At 55.1% G+C, this 18,496-nt stretch overlaps 1 protein-coding gene across 3 annotated transcripts in view; it reads left to right on the top strand.

Annotated features, from left to right (window-relative positions):
* DPP6 (dipeptidyl peptidase like 6) overlaps nt 1-18,496 on the top strand; it is a 609,552-nt gene that overhangs the window by 442,799 nt on the left and 148,257 nt on the right. For all 3 annotated transcript variants that reach the window (XM_059711373.1, XM_059711371.1, XM_059711372.1), the window contains exon 6: nt 282-334. In XM_059711373.1, coding sequence (XP_059567356.1) covers nt 282-334 — 53 coding nt within the window. The remainder of the gene's footprint in view (nt 1-281; nt 335-18,496) is intronic.

Below are 18,496 nucleotides of genomic sequence, written 5' to 3'. Positions count from 1 at the left end.
CTGCAGCAGGAAACTCTCGCCTCTGATTCCATCACAAACCAGGTGGCCGTGGAGATGACCGAGCCTCCACCACCCGTGAGCCATGTGCAAGGGATGGAAACAGACTAAACAGGATGCACCCACTAACCCCATGTCAGCGCAGAGGTGCTACTCCCCACAGCCCCCGACGGCCCCCTTGGGAGGGCCATGGGTCGCTGCGTTCACAGAGATCTGAAAGCCATCCTGGTCTCAGCCTTGTCTCACTGCTTGTTTTGTTTTGTTCTGTTTCTTGTCCGTTTCAGATACACCGACACTCCTACACTGGATACTATGTCCTGAGCAAAATTCCTCATGGGTAAGACTGTTTTCATTTCCTTGTACTGAGAAGCTGCGGCGCGCTGGCTAGGCGCTTAGTTCTTAGGAATTGAGGGCAGAAAACGGGTGTCTTGACTTTTGACCTCAGGGGTGCTGCTGCTGCAGGACCTCTGGGACCAGGGACCCACACAGGGTCAGGGTCACCCGAGTCCAGCACCTGCCCCTGGGCAGCCTCCCTCCCAGACCAGCTCTGCCAGCCCTGCTCTGGCTCCCTGTGCTTTGTTGCTTCGTCACCAGCTGCAGGAGGAGGAGGGCGGCCTGGTGGCAGCTGATGAATGTTCTCTCTCACATCCATATTTCTCTCTCCCTCTCCATTCCTCTCTCTCTAAATCAATAAAAACATATTTGTTTTTAAAAATGCATGATTGGGGACCCAAAGTGTGTGCAGGAAGGAAAGCATGAGAGCAGGGCGGTTTTGAAAGGTTTTCAGGTGGGCAGACAGGGGGCCCATCAGCACAGGAATCCTCATAGGAGCTCACCTCGGAGCCCAGGGGCAGGAAGACCCATCCAAGCGCCAGGAGCCCGTGTGAGCGGGACGCAGGGAGACGGTCGCAGGCCTGGGAAAGCGGGCAGGTGGCTTTTATTGTGTTCATCTCCATTCTGCTCTTCCCTCCTCCCTCTCCTTCTTTCTCCTCCTCCACCCCTGCCCTCTCGTTCCTGCCCACCTTCCTCCCTCGCCCCCTCCCCGCTTCTGAGCGTTTGGGAAGGTGAGGTGCTTGGGAAACGGTCCAGCACCCGACAGGCTGCTGGCCACGGGGCGTAGGCTCCCGTGAATGTTCCTGGGGAGCCTCCCATTTCCCCGCAGATGTTTGAACAGACAGCTGCCATGCTCACAGGAGCACTCGCCACAGGGTACACGGCTCAGCCTCTGGTCTGCAGCCCGCACGCTGCCTGGCTTGGGCGGAGCATGGGCAAGGCCTTGGGAAACACAGGGAGAAATCACTCCATGTGGACACGTGAGAGATACAGGTAGATACGCAGCGAAATGTGATCCTGGTTTCTGTGATTTTTCCTGGAGAAAACTCAAGCCCGAGGAACTGAAGATGACCCACGACGGTGCAAATCAAGTGTCCATGGGCGTCTTCCTCCTAAAGCACACGCCACGCGTCTCCCTGGAGGAGGAGCCACGCTGTTATTTTTCAAGCAGATACACATCCGCAAAGGTCGAGGCAGGCAGTGTAATTAAGCAGAGATTTATCTGCTCTGCTGGGAGCGAGAGAATTTACGGGAGCTGATGGCTCTTCCGGGCCCTTAGATAAATCTGTAAAGCTCAAAACTCTACAAGCATTTTACGCTTAGCCCATGGTGCTGATGTTTTACCGCCCCGTCAGGATTTAGGAGAAACAGATTCTGAGAACCTAGCTCAGGTGTTTACCAAACCTTATCCTGGCCAGTCCCGCAGTGTTTAGAGCAGCAGTTCTCAACCTGTGGGTCGCGACCCCTTTGAGGGTCGAACAACCCTTTCACAGGGGTCGCCTAAGACCATTGGAAAACACATATAATTACATATTGTTTTTGTGATTAATCACTATGCTTTAATGATGTTCAATTTGTAACAATGAAATTGGGGGTCATCACAACATGAGGAACTGTATTAAAGGATCGCAGCATTAGGAAGGTTGAGAACCACTGGTTTAGAGTGTGGCCCCCAATACACCAATGTTGGGGGTTCAATCCCCAGCCAGGGAACATACAAGAATCAACCAATGAATGCATGGATGGGTGGAACAAGAGGTCTCTCTCTTCTCCTCCTCCTCCTCCTCCTCCTCCTCCTCCTCCTCCTCCTCCTCCTCCTCCTCCTCTTCCTCTTCCTTCTCCTTCTTCTTCACTCTCTAAAATCAATACAGTAAATATATAAGGCGGAGGAGGAGGAGGAGGAGGAGGAGGAGGAGGAGGAGGAGGAGGAGGAAGAAGAAGAATGTACCAAACCAGGGGCATGCCTGAGGACAATATGGTGACTTGGTTTCCATCTCAGGATGACAGTCCCCCATAGAGGATGCCAACAGATGATGAGCTTTGGGTATTTCTAAAACAATCACAGTAATAATTATCACTGTCACGTATCGGCTGATGTTCACACGCCTTCGTGGACAGCCAAGTGACTGCCCCACGTCTCCTAGCGTTCAGCAGAGTCACACCCTGCCTGGCTGACTCCCAACCCCAGCTCTCAAAGCCACGCCTCGGTTACATTATAGCCATAAAGGTCAGCTTTTAGTGGCGCTAACTTGTTTTTTTCTCTGAGGACTCAGACAGGGAATGAAGTAGCAGTTACTTGTTACATTGACCGCGAGCAGCATCTGGGGGTGAGGGGGTCTGAGAATCCTCTCATTTCTGTGAAAACTGACACAGCCCCAACATCGCCTCCTTCCAACCTGACACTCTGCCGGGGTCCAGCCCCAGCGAGTCCAGGGGTTCCCAAAGGCGTAGACGGAGTCGGCGAAGAAGGAAGGACAGGGAAACAGCGTTCAGTTGATCAGCAGCCTAGCCAGGATCTCTAGCCCGGATCTCCAGCCAAGTTCTGGTCTGGATCTCCAGAGAGGTTCTGCTTAGGATCTCCAGAGAGGTTCTGTCCAGGTTCTCCAGTCAGGTTCAGTCACCAGGTTCTAGTCAGGCTCTCTTGCCAATCTCCGCAGTCAGGTTCAGTCCAGGATCCCCTGCCATGCTCTCTCGCCAGGCTCCGCCTCCAGGCTCCGAGGCCAGTCCCTGTCCAGGATCCTCCGGCATGCTCTCTCCAGCGAAGTTCTTCTGTCTCTAGAGAATGTTCTGTGTAGGTTCTGTGCCTAGGCTCTGTCTCTCTTGGTCCTGTCTTCCAAGCCCTGTGTCCTCAGTTCTGTCTTCTCTCTGTCTTGTTACATCTGTATTTATACCAGTTGATTTCAATCCTATCAATCTCTATTCCAAAGGTTAGGGCGTTTCTTATCTCCATTCCAGGGAGTAAAGATTATGTAGTTTAAGCATGATTGTTCATAGTTAAAGTGATTAATTACCCGCCTGGCACTTAGTTGAGGGGTTTTATTCCCTCCCTAACTTCAGGGGAAAATCCCTACCTGGGGATTCAACCTTTCTCGGAGAGGTGACCTTGGTTAAAACACATAGTGCCAAGAAGGTGAGCAAACATATTAAGAACCGTATGCCATATACGCCAGGTCCCTTGAAACAGCAAGGATGGACCGGCTCCCGGCAACACTCCCGCTGTGTTAAGATCGCTTTTGGAAAATGAATCATGTAATTAACCAAATATCAGCAACATCTTCTTTCTATTAACAAGACAGTGGGTTTCTGAACAGGGGGAGCCTTTAGGCCTCAGGTTTTTGCAATGTCAGGAGCTTACTGACCCCTCAACTAGTCAGAGGGCAAGTGCTCAGCCAGGTGGCAGGACCAGGACGCAGAGGTGGGCTTGGGGCTCTGGAAAGCACCGCTGTCCCTTTAAAATACAAATGAGTCTATTAAAATATTTACAGTTACATGACTGGCAGGCCAAACCCCAGGAGCTCCCGGGCCCTCTGCAGACACAGGTCTATATACCTTTTTCATGTACTCAGTCCTCCTTCCTGAAATTCTCGGCTTCCAGCCAGAAGCTGTTCCATCCACAGGGTGAGATTATTTGTCACTTACAGCTTGATCTTTTTTCCTTAGCTTCAGGCTTCCCAACCAGCCACAGAGCAGGGCCAGACTGAATGCCCAGTGCCCCCGGGATTCTGGCTCCTTCCTCTTTGCAGGGGCAGAGGGAACAGGGTGGGGCAAACCTGGCTTACAGGTGTTCATGTGGTAAATAACGCAATAATGAATGAGGGACTGTTTATGGGATAAACTCTGTGTTTCACATATGGACAGCTGTAAGCCTAGCTGTGCCCACCCGGGATGTGCCGAGCCTTTCATGCCCAGAGGAGGCGCTCTCTGCCGGGTGTGGCCTTCCTCCTCCAGGTCTGACCTCTGTCTCGGAGCCGGCGCATTCCCAGGAAGCGAATTTTCATCTATTCAACGACCTAGTACCTCGGGGTAGGTTTGTCCGACTTTCACATATGAAGTTGTCAAAAATTGTGTTCTTGTAAGACATATCTTTCACACAAATTTGTTTATCAAACCAGAATTAAAGCTAGCTATGTTTAACATAAAGTGTTCCACAAAGTTTCTATATCAGAATTTCAACAAAACAAAGCAACCGTCCACAGTGAAGGAAGGCCATAGCTAGCTCTGTCCACAGTGAAGGTCACAGCCAGCTCAGTCCACGGAGAAGGTCACAGCCAGCTCTGTCCACAGTGAAGGTCACAGCCAGCTCTGTCCACAGTGAAGGTTGAAGGTCACAGCCAGCTCCGTCCACAGTGAAGGTCGAAGGTCACAGCCAGCTCTGTCCACAGTGAAGGTCACAGCCAGCTCTGTCCACAGTGAAGGTTGAAGGTCACAGCCAGCTCTGTCCACAGTGAAGGTCGAAGGTCACAGCCAGCTCTGTCCACAGTGAAGGTCGAAGGTCACAGCCAGCTCTGTCCACAGTGAAGGTCACAGCCAGCTCTGTCCACAGTGAAGGTTGAAGGTCACAGCCAGCTCTGTCCACAGTGAAGGTCGAAGGTCACAGCCAGCTCTGTCCACAGTGAAGGTCACAGCCAGCTCTGTCCACAGTGAAGGTTGAAGGTCACAGCCAGCTCTGTCCACAGTGAAGGTCGAAGGTCACAGCCAGCTCTGTCCACAGTGAAGGTCACAGTCAGCTCCATCCACAGTGAAGGTCATAGCCAGCTTTGTCCACAGTGAAGGTTGAAGGTCACAGCCAGCTCCATCCACAGTGAAGGTCATAGCCAGCTCCACCCACAGTGAAGGTCAAAGGTCACAGCCAGCTCTGTCCACAGTGAAGGTCACAGCCAGCTCCATCCACAGTGAAGGTCATAGCCAGCTTTGTCCACAGTGAAGGTTGAAGGTCACAGCCAGCTCTGTCCACAGTGAAGGTCATAGCCAGCTCTGTCCACAGTGAAGGTCGAAGGTCACAGCCAGCTCTGTCCACAGTGAAGGTCATAGCCAGCTCTGTCCACAGTGAAGAACATAGCCAGCTTCACCCACAGTGAAGGTCGAAGGTCACAGCCAGCTCTGTCCACAGTGAAGGTCATAGCCAGCACCACCCACAGTGAAGGTCACAGCCAGCTCCACCCACAGTGAAGGTCAAAGGTCATAACCAGCTCCACCCACAGTGAAGGTCACAGCCAGCTCTGTCCACAGTGAAGGTCATAGCCAGCTCTGTCCACAGTGAAGGTCGAAGGTCACAGCCAGCTCTGTCCACAGTGAAGGTCATAGCCAGCACCACCCACAGTGAAGGTCACAGCCAGCTCCACCCACAGTGAAGGTCAAAGGTCATAACCAGCTCCACCCACAGTGAAGGTCATAGCCAGCACCACCCACAGTGAAGGTCACAGCCAGCTCCACCCACAGTGAAGGTCAAAGGTCATAACCAGCTCCACCCACAGTGAAGGTCATAGCCAGCTCCGCCCACAGTGAAGGTCATAGCCAGCTCCACCCACAGTGAAGGTCAAAGGTCATAGCCAACTCTGTCCACAGTGAAGGTCACAGCCAACTCTGTCCACAGTGAAGGTCATAGCCAACTCTGTCCACAGTGAAGGTCACAGCCAACTCTGTCCACAGTGAAGGTCATAGCCAACTCTGTCCACAGTGAAGGTCATAGCCAGCTCTGTCCACAGTGAAGGTCATAGCCAGCTCTGTCCACAGTGAAGGTCACAGCCAACTCTGTCCACAGTGAAGGTCATAGCCAGCTCTGTCCACAGTGAAGGTCACAGCCAACTCTGTCCACAGTGAAGGTCACAGCCAACTCTGTCCACAGTGAAGGTCACAGCCAACTCTGTCCACAGTGAAGGTCATAGCCAACTCTGTCCACAGTGAAGGTCACAGCCAACTCTGTCCACAGTGAAGGTCACAGCCAGCTCTGTCCACAGTGAAGGTCAAAGGTCATATCCAACTCTGTCCACAGTGAAGGTCACAGCCAGCTCCACCCACAGTGAAGGTTGAAGGTCACAGCCAGCTCCACCCACCGTGAAGGTCACAGCCAGCTACGCATTCTCCATGGAGCGTCTGTCACATATATTCATAGACATTGTTTGCTTCTTCACATTTTCCTGGCATGGCTTTGCCCTGAATTAGTTTCCTCTTTGGTTTGAGTCCTTTTCTAAAAGGAAATGAAGGTTTGAACGTGTGGTCTCATGTCTGTTGGCATCATTCTGAAAAGCACATGACGGGAGGACATCAACTCCTTCCACATCAGAATCAACTTTCAGGAAACTCTGGGCGGCATCGTGGGGTTTGGCAAACAGTAATGTCAGAGGAGAGATGGGCGGGAGGCCGTGCTGGGACATTGTCGCCCTAACTGTACTTACTCACCAACATCTTGCAGGCACCAACCAAAACTGTAAAAAGTGTATCTCTTTCGAGTTCTGGTTGGCTTATGAAGTTACAGTCTGTGTCTGTGAAAATAATAATCTGAGATGTAGGCTCCTTCTGCCCAGAATTCCTCTCTAACTTAAAGGCTGGGATGTCAGTGGGCTGGCAGTGTTCCCTCGGCACCTGACCCTGGCCTCACGGCACGCGGCAGGAGTGAGGACCTAAGCCCTGAGTTCGAGCACCAGTCTGACGCTGACTATGGGATGACAGTGAGAGATGCTGTACGTCTACAAATCTTAATTTCCACATTTTCCAAAGATGATAATAATGCCCACCCTATAGGCCAGTGATGCTCAACCTTCTGGCCCTTTAAATACAGTTCCTCATGTTGTGACCCAACCATAAAATTATTTTCATTGCTCCTTCATAACTGTAATGTTGCTACTGTTATGAATCGTAATGTAAATATCTGATATGCAGGGTGGTCTTAGGTGACCCCTGTGAAAGGGTCGTTCGACTGCCAAAGGGGTCGCGACCACAGGTTGAGAACCGCTGCTATAGGCACATTATAAAAATTAAGCGGAACGCTGTATGCAAAAGGCACAGCAGAGTCGTGCTCCTAGTGAGCAGATGCTAACGCTGTCCTTAGTGTAGGAGTGTGTGTCCGAGGCACAGGGGTGACCATCGCACTCACTTCCCAGGCAGCTCCAACCCTCCTGTTACTGGGAAAGGAATGATAGACTATGTCATGAAGTTCCCCTTTAATCACTTTTCAAAGCTACGGTCATTTCCTGACACTCAGGTAATTACTTGTGATCTGTCATTTCTCTTAAAGAGATGTCTGTAGCCTCAACTGTCTATCCCCAGTTCTCGTGGTCAATATTTTCATCTTGTCTCAATCTCACCTGCTGCAATTAATTGTCAGGCTTTCTTGTTTTGCCTCCAATGGAAGCAGAAAAGACAATATAAATCAATGAATAATTATTGAAATACAGTGGGGCCTTGACTTACGAGTGTCCCTACTAACGAGTTTTTCGAGATAGGAGCCATCTCTCGGCCAATTTTTTGCTCTGAGTTGCGAGCTAAAATTCGGGTTACGAGCCAGCTTCAGATACCCCACCGCTAGTTGGCGCAGCGAACATCACAGTGAACGCCACAACATCAGCCCAGCATCACATGTCTCACTCGTTCACTTTTGATTTGACATACGAGTAATTTGAGTTACAAGCTCTGTCACGGAACGAATTAAACTTGTAAGTCAAGGCCCCACTGTACCGGACTTTGTAGCAAAAGCAATGGCTGCTATTCCTCAGAAGTTCAAAATCTTGTTGAAAAGAAGACACAGCCCTGGCTAGTGCAGTTCATTGGTTAGAGTGTCAGCCCAGACACGTGCTGGAGGCAACCAATTGATGTGTCTCTCTCACATCAGTTACTCTCTCTCTCTCTCTCTCTCTCTCTCTCTCTCTCTCTCTCTCTCTCTCTCTTCCTTCCTCCCTGCCTCTCTTCCACTCGCTCTAAAAAGCAATAGAAAAATATATCCTCGAGTGAGGATTAACAAACAAACAAAAAGAAATAACACCAACTTAGGTATGATTCTGTGCCCACGTGTGTGTTTTAAGCACTGAGCACAGAAGGGGGCTGTGGGCCCAGGGAGGCTGGGAAGGAGCTGGTGAAGGAAGTCTGGCTTGCGCAGAGCCTTGGCGATTTTGTTTGTGTTTGAATAGATGGTGAGAGAGGAGACTTCCAGGTGGAGTAGAGCAGCAGACAGGCTTGGCCTCCACAATAGGCAGCGCCTCCCTGGAATTAAGGGGTGTCGGCCTGGCCTCCGAGGGCTGAGACAGGTGCGTGAGCCTGCACCCCCAGTGTAATGGGCCTTTGCAGCAAGAGCGTGATGCACACTGGGAGGTGGATGGCAGCTGTGGTGAGGTCATGCTCAGATGGAGAAGGCGGAAGGAAAGGGGGCTCATGCACGAATTCAATTAGGAGGCAGTGGGAGTAATGGGGGCGTTGGGGCACGGGGCGCTCGGTCAGTGGGGAAACCACACTAATTGTGATCCTGGGTAGCTGGTGTTCTCTTGGAAAATGAAGACAGATTTCAAGTGTTCATACCCACGTCCCTTTAATTAAATCTTGGGCGCCTGTGCCCGTGTGAGCTGAGCCTGCTGCGTGAGCGAGTCCAAGGAGCGCGTTCCGGGGGAAGCAATGGGAATTCGCAGGCCCTGTCAGGCCTCTGGCTCAGCGCGCTTCCTTCCCAGCCTCCTCTTGTGCAGAATCCCCAGGGACGCTGCGCCCACTTTCCGCACAGACCCCACAGAGCAGGCAGCCTGCCAGAGGACGCATGGGCACAATTTTTCGTAAACCCTGGGGAAGTGCCAGCGTGAAGCCACCATGTAGAAGAAAGAGGTGTTCTTATATGGCTTTCCACGTGACTCCTCTAGGGCATGGGCACAGGGTGGGGGGTGGGAGAGCTTGCTGTGATGGGAGGGCACGGTTCTCAGCACCCTGGACAGCTCCTGGGTCAGCCAGTGGGGCCTGTCTTCGCTGTTTTCGCCTCCCCCTCCTCCCTTGTCTGCCATCCCCTCCGTCTCTCCCCTGACCTCTTAGCTAGAGAACATGGACTTCAGCAGCCAACAGACCTGGGAATAGAGACCCAGTCGACCTCATGTCTGTGTCGTCTCGGAGACGTTACCGTGCTTGTGGAATAACAAGCCCGCCTCCGGGTCTGTGGGCGGCTACAGGGACACGGGGGCGTGAGCTGTGCGTCGGGGGCCTGCTCTGGTGTTCGGGAGGCACCCAGGCTCCACTCACGGCCAAATCGCATTCGTCACCTCCCGCCACACTCTCCGTGCATTTCAACAGAAAATGAATTTCAACCTCAGTGTCAACGCTGATGGATCGAATGGCTTCCTGAGCTCTGAGTTCAAACCGAGGCCCGAGCTGTGCCTGGGCTGTGGGTGTCGTCTGCCGCGAGGGGGGAGGAAGAGCAGGTGGCGCCCGTCCACACAGGCCCTGCTTCCCGGAGCCACACCAGCCAAGTGTCCGTCCAACAGCACCTGCCCCTGGGCATCTGTCACCCTTCACTCGCTCCATCTCCTCCCCCCCCCCCCCCACATGCACAGCAGCAACTCCCTGCTCCTGCATCTGGTACCAACCTTCTGAGCCTGCACCTCCGGATGTCAACGCCCCTCTACAGCCCTCCGCCCTCCTGGCTCCTGGGGACACACACGCCTCATGTCACTCTCATGTATTCTTGCACCAAATTGCTGCTGACCGCGTAGGCCATGCACCACCTCTCTGGACGGAATGCTTAGACAGTTTGCATGTGCTGTGTGATGAGTTCCTCCCCCTCATTCAGGGGTCAGAGCCAGGGGTTTGGCTGAACTGTGTCCGGAACCCGCGGCCTTGCGCAGGGCGGCTTGACTGCACAAACCTGCGGGAGGGGCTGCACCTCGGTCTTGCTGCGCTTCTTGGGAAGGTCCCACACAGTAGGGCTCGCCCATCAGCGGGAGAAGCGCCATTGGCCTCATGCAGGAGCTGCTGCCCCCATTCCTCCCTCGAGGACTCCTGCGCACCGAAAAGATCTTCACACACACAAGCCCGCCTGAAAATGAGGTGGAAGATGAGAAATGCATCATTTCGTCAGGCTCCTAGCTGATCCCCTTGAATTGTCTGCGGCCGGGAGATTGCCCACAGGTGTGGGCTGATAGATGGAGGAAGTGCACTAAGTAGTGAGCGATGTTGACTGTAAGGAGATGCTCGTCTGGAGCCCAACCCGGATCAACCACCAGAGAGTGGGTGGGGGTCAGGAGGGTGTAGCCCACTCTGAATATTTTCATTTGCCTCAGGGGTCGACTGGCCCCACCCGCCTTCGCTTGTGGTCACTGATGCCGGGGTTGCAGGTGCGGCTGGAAATCAGCGTCCTGCCTGCACACAAGCGAGGAGCGTTTCCCTGACACAGGCCCAGAGAGCTCAGGCAGCTGTGATCCCGGGGGTCATTTAAGGGCATTCAGCAGCTCCATCGTGTGGGAGTCTGTGCCAGGGGCCCTGCAGAGCCTGCTCCTTTGTCGCCGGATCCCCCTGAAGGGCAGGCAGTGCGGCTGGGTTTGTCCTGGAGCTGGGTCACCCAGACTGGCGTTAGACTTGGGCGCCACCTAGTGGGGTCGGCAGTGGAGTCGCCGCTTCTATTTGTGCATTTGCGAACTCCGTGCTGCCTGGTCTTAACAAGTCACAGGCCACTGATAAGTCACACAAAACTAGTGGCATGTTCGCTGAGCCCTTTCCTCGGGCCTGAGGGTCAGTCCCCGAGGAGGACCTGCCTGCACCCCTGAGGTCTGCTCTCGCCTGTTCACAGGCCTTTTCCTGGGGAGAAATGCCCGGTGCGTTGGCCAACGCCCTGGGTAGCTGTGCCAGCCCATTTGCAGCGTGGGCTGTGCCTCTGCTCCTGCTACACGGAAGTGAGATCCAGCGCGTGCCAGGGGTACAGGTGGCAAGGCCGTGTGAACCTCCCGTCTTGCCAGTGGTGTTTTTACCTCATCTTTCTCTCCCTGTCCATGCTGTCCTGCAGAGGGCTGGACGGAAGCCTCGGCCTGATCCGCCTTGGTGACGCTGGCTTCGATGGAACATCAAGCGTAGCCTTGACCGGGAGGGAGAGCAGCTCAGGATTTAGGCAGGAGAGCGGGAGGCTGGTGGAGAGACCAGCCCCCAAAGATGGCATGTGTGTGATGCCAGATCATTGCAGCCCAGAAGCACCTCCACAGCCAGAGTAGAAACCACTGCCCTCCCCCCAGCATCCCACTGTGCCCCCTCCTCCCACGCTGTCCCTGTAACCAGTGACTGTCCACCTACAGTTTTGCCTTTTCTAGAATCTTCTGAACAGAGCCATACTTCTGCAGTCTTGTGAGGCCGGCTTCTTAGCATAACTGCTTCCCAAGTTCACTCTCGTGTGCAGCTGCCTGTGCTCACTCTCACCACTGAGGGCGTCCGCCGCACGGCTGCACCCTGATTCCACCAGCACGGCCACACCCTGATTCCACCAGCACGGCCGCACCCTGATTCCACAGCACGGCCGCACCCTGATTCCACAGCACGGCCGCACCCTGATTCCACCAGCACAGCCACACCCTGATTCCACCAGCACGGCTGCACCCTGATTCCACCAGCACGGCCACACCCTGATTTCACAGCACGGCCGCACCCTGATTCCACAGCACGGCCGCACCCTGATTCCACTACCATGGTCGCACCCTGATTCCACAGCACGGCCGCACCCTGATTCCACCAGCACGGCCGCACCCTGATTCCACCAGCACGGCCGCACCCTGATTCCACCAGCACGGCCGCACCCTGATTCCACCAGCACGGCCGCACCCTGATTCCACCAGCACGGCCGCACCCTGATTCCACCAGCACGGCCGCACCCTGATTCCACTACCATGGCCGCACCCTGATTCCACAGCACGGCTGCACCCTGATTCCACAGCACGGCCGCACCCTGATTCCACAGCACGGCCGCACCCTGATTCCACTACCATGGTCGCACCCTGATTCCACCAGCACGGCCGCACCCTGATCCCATTAGCACGGCCGCACCCTGATCCCACCAGCACGGCCGCACCCTGATCCCACCAGCACGGCCGCACCCTGATCCCATTAGCACGGCCGCACCCTGATTCCACCAGCACGGCCGCACCCTGATTCCACCAGCACGGCTGTACCCTGATCCCATTAGCACGGCCGCACCCTGATTCCACCAGCACGGCTGCACCCTGATTCCATTAGCACGGCTGCACCCTGATCCCATTAGCACGGCTGCACCCTGATTCCACTACCATGGCTGCACCCTGATTCCGCTAGCATGGCTGCACCCTGATTCCACTAGCATGGCTGCACCCTGATTCCACTAGCACGGCTGCACCCTGATTCCACTAGCACGGCTGCACCCTGATTCCGCTAGCATCGGCATCTGGCTTGGAGTTGCTTCCAGCTGGGGCTACTGGGAGGAAAGTGCTGGGAGCGTTTGCACACGACGTTCACACAGACGTGTCTTCATTTTCCTGGGTAAAACGCCTAGAGGTGGAATTACTGGTCTTACCGAAAATGGGTGTTTAACTTGATCAACTGCAAGACTGCTCTCCAACGTGCTGTGCTGTGTAGTCCTCCTTTGGTAAAAGCCTCATGGGGCTCGGGCTTTTACCCCCAACGCCCATCCTGTCCATCCACCCCGAGGCTGGTGGCGTGGCCCAGGCAGGGGCCGATCCCAGGGCCTCCTCTCCCTGCCCCAGGTGGACACTCACCTGACCTGACTGCGTCTCTCATCCCCCAAACTCTTCCCTTTGCAGCACTGCTCAAATGGCTGACCTGTTGAGGAAGCGGGAGTCAGCTGAGTGGGGAGGGGCGGGAGGCGGGGGGGGGGGGGGCGGCGGGGTGGGCGTGCGCGGTGCCTGGGCAGAAGCCTGGGTGGTTAAGAGGTTCTGGCCCTGGGATTGGTCCTACTTCTGGGGCAGATTTCAGGCGTTCGGGGGGGGGGGGGGGGGTTCTTTATGAGAATCTCACCTCCAGGAAAGGGCTGCGTCCAAAAATGTGTGTGTCCAGGGACTTGGTCCTGCATGGGGTCTGTCCGCTGCTTCACGGCCGGCGGGAGGCCCGGAGCCGTCCCCCCCGACAGGCGGTCTGAGCGGGAAGCCCACCTTCTGACCTGACTCCTGGCCAGGCCTCGGGCCCCTTCTGCGGGGAGGGCGCAGTTGGCTTCCCGACGCCCCCCTTTATGTCAGAGCTGGACACCAGCTCCCCAAGGGAGAGGTGCACCAGCTGGCCCTCCGGGAGCAGCGGCCTGCTGAGTATGCCCTGCGGCTGCACGTTTGGCCAACACTGGTGTGCTCTGCAGCCGCTAAAGGTGGACAGCACAGTGAGCAGGCCCAGGGCTCAGTGCACGGACACAGGACACCGGTGCTGGGCTGGGGCTCCCGGCTCCCGGCTCTGAGCCGGTCACGGGCCAACACCGACCAGCCCGAGCCCGAGTGACCCGCTGCTGGCGAGGGCCCAGAGGCAGAAGCCACGCCCAGCAAGGGTTCTGTCTGCTGCGGAAGGTCATGCCTGGCAACCCAGGTCCAGCTGAGGGGGCTAGAGCCAGGGGCAGTGGAGTCACTTCCTTCAACACAACATGTGGACGCCGGTTCCCAGCCCCTGGCGCATGGCCACGCTCACAGCCCCGTGCCTCCACCCTGAGCCGCACCTGGGCTGTCATGGACACTCCCGCTGCCCGCCCCAAATGGCTGGGGACACACCAACCCCTCGCTCACCACACAGGGACTCACTCACACCCTGTCCTGCAGACGAAGTGCTGACAGCGCCTCATCTACACACTCTGACCTCCCTCAGAGCCACCCGGAGGCAGGTTTCATCGTCCACCCACCATGACCCCAACGATGTCCCCAAACATTTGACAACATGCGTGTCAGCATCTGACGTGTAGATAGAAAAGATGAGAGAAAGAGGGGTACAGAGAGTAGGACGGAGATAACACGGGGCCGGGGGCGGCATGAAGGGGGGAGGAAGAGGTGTCCGTGGGAGAGGAGGCATCTCAGGAGGAGGCTGTGATGCCCCAGTTCCCTCAGCCACTGTGCTCACCGCGTGGGGAGAACACTCGGGGAGGGAGTTCTCGCCGTCCCTCCTCTGCTCTGCACTCAGAATGGCGTGGAGAACAGAGAGGGGCTCATCCCCTGACACAGCTGTGTGTCTGCACCACGTGACGCGGTGAAGGTCACTTGGTCCCAAACAGCTTACCCTTTCTCCGTATTCGCCCTGTACTCACGCTGATGTTCCAGATTGCCCCAGGTTCAGTGCTTTATAATCGTGCGCATAAATCTGCAGTTCGCATGGAGCAACAGGCTGGGTCATCTCTCCTCCTGGGCATCCGCTGGGCAGCGTGGAGGCCAGGCCTGACCCGCCTGGCGGTCAGCTGAGACCTGGCTGGGCCTGTGTCTGAAACACACTATGCAGCCTCCACCTGGGGCCGGACTCCCTGGTGACGCGGTGGCGGCTGGATCCCACGGGTGAGTTTCCCGCCTGTGCCTCAGCCCAGCACAGAGGCCCTCGCACTTCCTACTCAGGGGCGCCGCCAGAAAGCTGCCGGTTCCGAGGAAATGAGTTCCATTGAGATGAGGAACGCCAGGTTTTCAAAAAGCATTTGGGACCACAAATAATGCACGTTCACGTGTGCGGGCCAAGGCTTGGCTGGGCCTTCTCTCTGCCATGTGTGCTTTGAGGACAGGGGCCTATTAAACATGCACTGTTACCTAACCCACACTCTGTCCTGAAGTTCAGGCGTGGGCCTGCGGGAAGGCCACAGTCAGTGAGGACGGCCGTGTTCACGTGCGGAGGGCAGTCCTCCTCCCTCCGCTTCCCACGAGCTCACATGTGAGAGCTACTCAGAGTTCACGGGTCAGGTCCGTGGGGCCCGTGTTTAAGTGGTCTGATTTCCCACTGCCTATCACCAAACTGTCTACCGTTTCCCCTCGAATATCCCCGCTGGCTGCTTTCCCAACCCTCCTTGGAAGAGATGCCTGAATAGAAAAGAGCAAATTGGTGATGGCTGCCTCTAAGAGACAGAAAATCAAGTGGTTTAAGCACGCATAGCCGGAACGGACAGGAAGCGTGGCTGCCCGTCTGTGCGACGCTGGCGAGTGACAGCAAGTGGGGCCTGGGGACCCTGAGCGTTCGCAGTGAAGCCGGTCATTGAACGGGGAGGCCCCGCGGGTCGAGCACCGTCCTTTCATTCAGTGCTTCTTCCACTGAAATGTTAACAGGCCGCCGTCTGCCTGTGGTTCAGTTCATTGCCAAACGTTGCAAACTTGAGGAGACATTAGTTAAGAAGCTCAACTTATTCTAAGACTTGACGGAGCTATTTAAGCTCTTGAGAGAAATCCACACACAATAGGCGTCTCATTCGCAAGTACTGGAGAGAACAGGGCGTGGACACACCTCCATGGAGTGGAACGGGGTGAGACACACGGCCGAGGGGCAGGGTGTGACAGAGGGCTGGACCCCACGCCTGTGCGCCTGTTCGCGCTCCTCCTCCACCAGGGCTGGTCGCTGGCACCCGCTCTCTTCAGGCTGAGGAATGTGCGGGGTGTCAGGTGAAACCTACAGGAAGTAAACAGATGCACTCATCAAAGTGCAGGCGGCCGGCCTCCAGGCGCCAGCTTGGGGGCCCTCGGGCACAGCCCCGGGGACTGACTCCCTCGGCCATCCCACTGCACATCCCACTGCAGATCGCCTGGTTTCTGATTCACAGGTGCTTCAGACGACAGACCATCTAACTTTGGAGAAAACTTGAACAAATGAATTGGATCCCTGGCTCTTCTCCCTCCCTGGCCCTGGCATCATCAGCAGCAGTGACATCAGAGCAGTGACCCTTCTGGACTCACGCCAGGGCCCAGGGGCTGGCTGGGCTGCTACATTCATCTCCTCGTTTAACACTCGTGACATGCCCGGCCAGTGTTGCTCAGGGGTTGAGCATCGATCTATAAACCAGGAGGTAATGGTTCAATTCCTGATCAGGGCACATGCCTGGATTGTGGACTCCGTCCCCAGTAGGGGGTGTGCAGGAAGCAGCCAATCAATGATTGTCTCTCATCATTGATGTTTCTATCTCTCTCCCTCCCCCTTCCTCTCTGAAATAAACACACACACACACACACACACACACACACACACACACACACACACGCATTTAAAAACAAAACAAAACTTCGCAATAACCCAAGCGGACTGACCCCAAATTCCAGAGAAGGAAGCGGAGGCTCAGAAAGGTTTAGTGAGTCCCCAAGACCACACAGCTTGGGAGGGAGGTCGTTGGGACCCCAGCCTGCATCTGGGTCCACGGCCACCCCTCTTATCCTCTGAACGGCTCTGTGTGCTTTCCCCTGAGAGCTTGCTACATGCAGGTGTTTATCATGTCGACCAGACATCCGCCCTTACACACCAGGGCCTGGAGGGACAGGGCAGAAGCTACGGAGAGTGCGAGCAGGTGTGGGGGCACCGTGAGGGACCTTCTCCTCCTCTCTGTCCCGGCTTCATTGAGATAGAATTCCCACGCCCTGGGATCCACCCATTGAGACTGTACAGCTCAGTGTCTGTAGTGTGTTCCCAGAGGTGGGCAGCCCCACCCCATTCAGTGTCAGAACTTTTCATCTTCCCCCAACACTCTGTGTCCTTCAGCTCAACATTGCATGTTTTGTCCTGTAACTTTTCAAAAAATGATTATGTCCTCAAATGTGTCACTCTCTTATGTTATTGCTTCAGAATTGTGAGTCATCCTTACAAAACCTTTCCCCATACAAAATCCATGAGGAAATCCCCTTGTTTATGAAAATACTCTGAAACCATAAAATCGCACAAATGGTAGGTTTGCTAACGTTCCTTGGGAACTTGCACCACTCCTCCCCCCGACCCCCCCCCCCACAGCCCTGCCAGGGCCCCTCCAGCAGGAGCTGCCTGGGCAGTGGGCTGGTGTAGACACGGGGTGCACTGATGGAAGACACGACGTGTCCCCTATTATTTAAAAAAATCTCCCTGACTTTATTGAGGACGTATGTGTGGGACCATGTATGTGGAAGTGCCTCTGTGAGTTGGGTGTGGGATCCATCACACATGTTTCAGGACGAGTCAACCCAGCAGTCCCCATGGCAGGACTTCTGTACCCAAGTCCTTCTTCACAGGCAGAGCTTCTGAACCCACAGACACAGACAGCGCCGACTAACCAGCCCCAATGTTGGCCAGGCGAAGGGTTCATGCCAGCGAGGACCCTGCCCTCAGGAATTTAACCGTGGCCTGGCCAGCCTGGCTCCGTGGTTGAGCCTCGACCCATGAACCAGGAGGTCACGGTTTGATTCCCAGTCAGGGCATATGCTCAGGTTGGGACTTGATCCCCTGTAAGGGGTGTACAGGAGACAGCTGATCAATGATTCTCTCTCATCATTGACATTTCTATCCTTCTCTCCCTCCTGCTTCCTCTCTCTGAAATCAGTAAAAACATTTTTTACAAGATTATAACTGTGCAATTTAAGATATTTATTAAAATAATAATACAAATCTTTCAATGCTGTATGAGTTTAAGGTTGTATTGACCCTAACCAACCCTCCATTGGTGACTAAACTGTATCCAGTATATCCATCCATCCATCTATCCTTCTATAGTGGAACGTTGGCTCTCAAACGTCTCCATCTCAAACAATATGCTTCTCACCCCACACCCTTTCATCCTGGCCCCTATGCAATCAGTCATGCATCTCTCAGGCAACAAAAAAGGGAGAGAATGTGCGAGTGTGTGTCAGTTTACTGCTAAACCTCACGTTGCTAACATCTCAGGAAATTGTGCTGCAAATATTTTCCTGTTTTTTGCTTTTGTTGCTGCTCATTATTATTAAACTATTTGTGCACTCGCGGGGGTCCCTCAGCCCGGCCTGTGCCCTCTCACAGTCTGGGACCCCTCAGATAATGTCCAGCTGATGGTTTAGGCCCGCTCCCTGGGGGATCAGGCCCAAGCTGGCAATCAGACATCCCTCTGGCAGCCCAGCAGCCCTCGGTGGATGTCCACTTGCCAGCGGAGAGCAGGCCTAAGCTGCAGTCAGACATCCTTAGCACTGCTGAGGAGCTGGGAGAGGCTCCCACCACCACCGTTGTACTGGCAGCCGTCAGCCTGGCTTGTGGTTGAGCAGAGCTCCCCCTGTGGGAGCGCACTGACCACCAGGGGGCAGCTCCTGCATTG

This window comes from Myotis daubentonii, chromosome 10 (genome assembly GCF_963259705.1).
Source record: "Myotis daubentonii chromosome 10, mMyoDau2.1, whole genome shotgun sequence".
Lineage (NCBI taxonomy): Eukaryota > Metazoa > Chordata > Mammalia > Chiroptera > Vespertilionidae > Myotis > Myotis daubentonii.
Note: the sequence above shows the minus strand (reverse complement) of the source record. Positions and strands in the feature narration are given on the sequence as shown.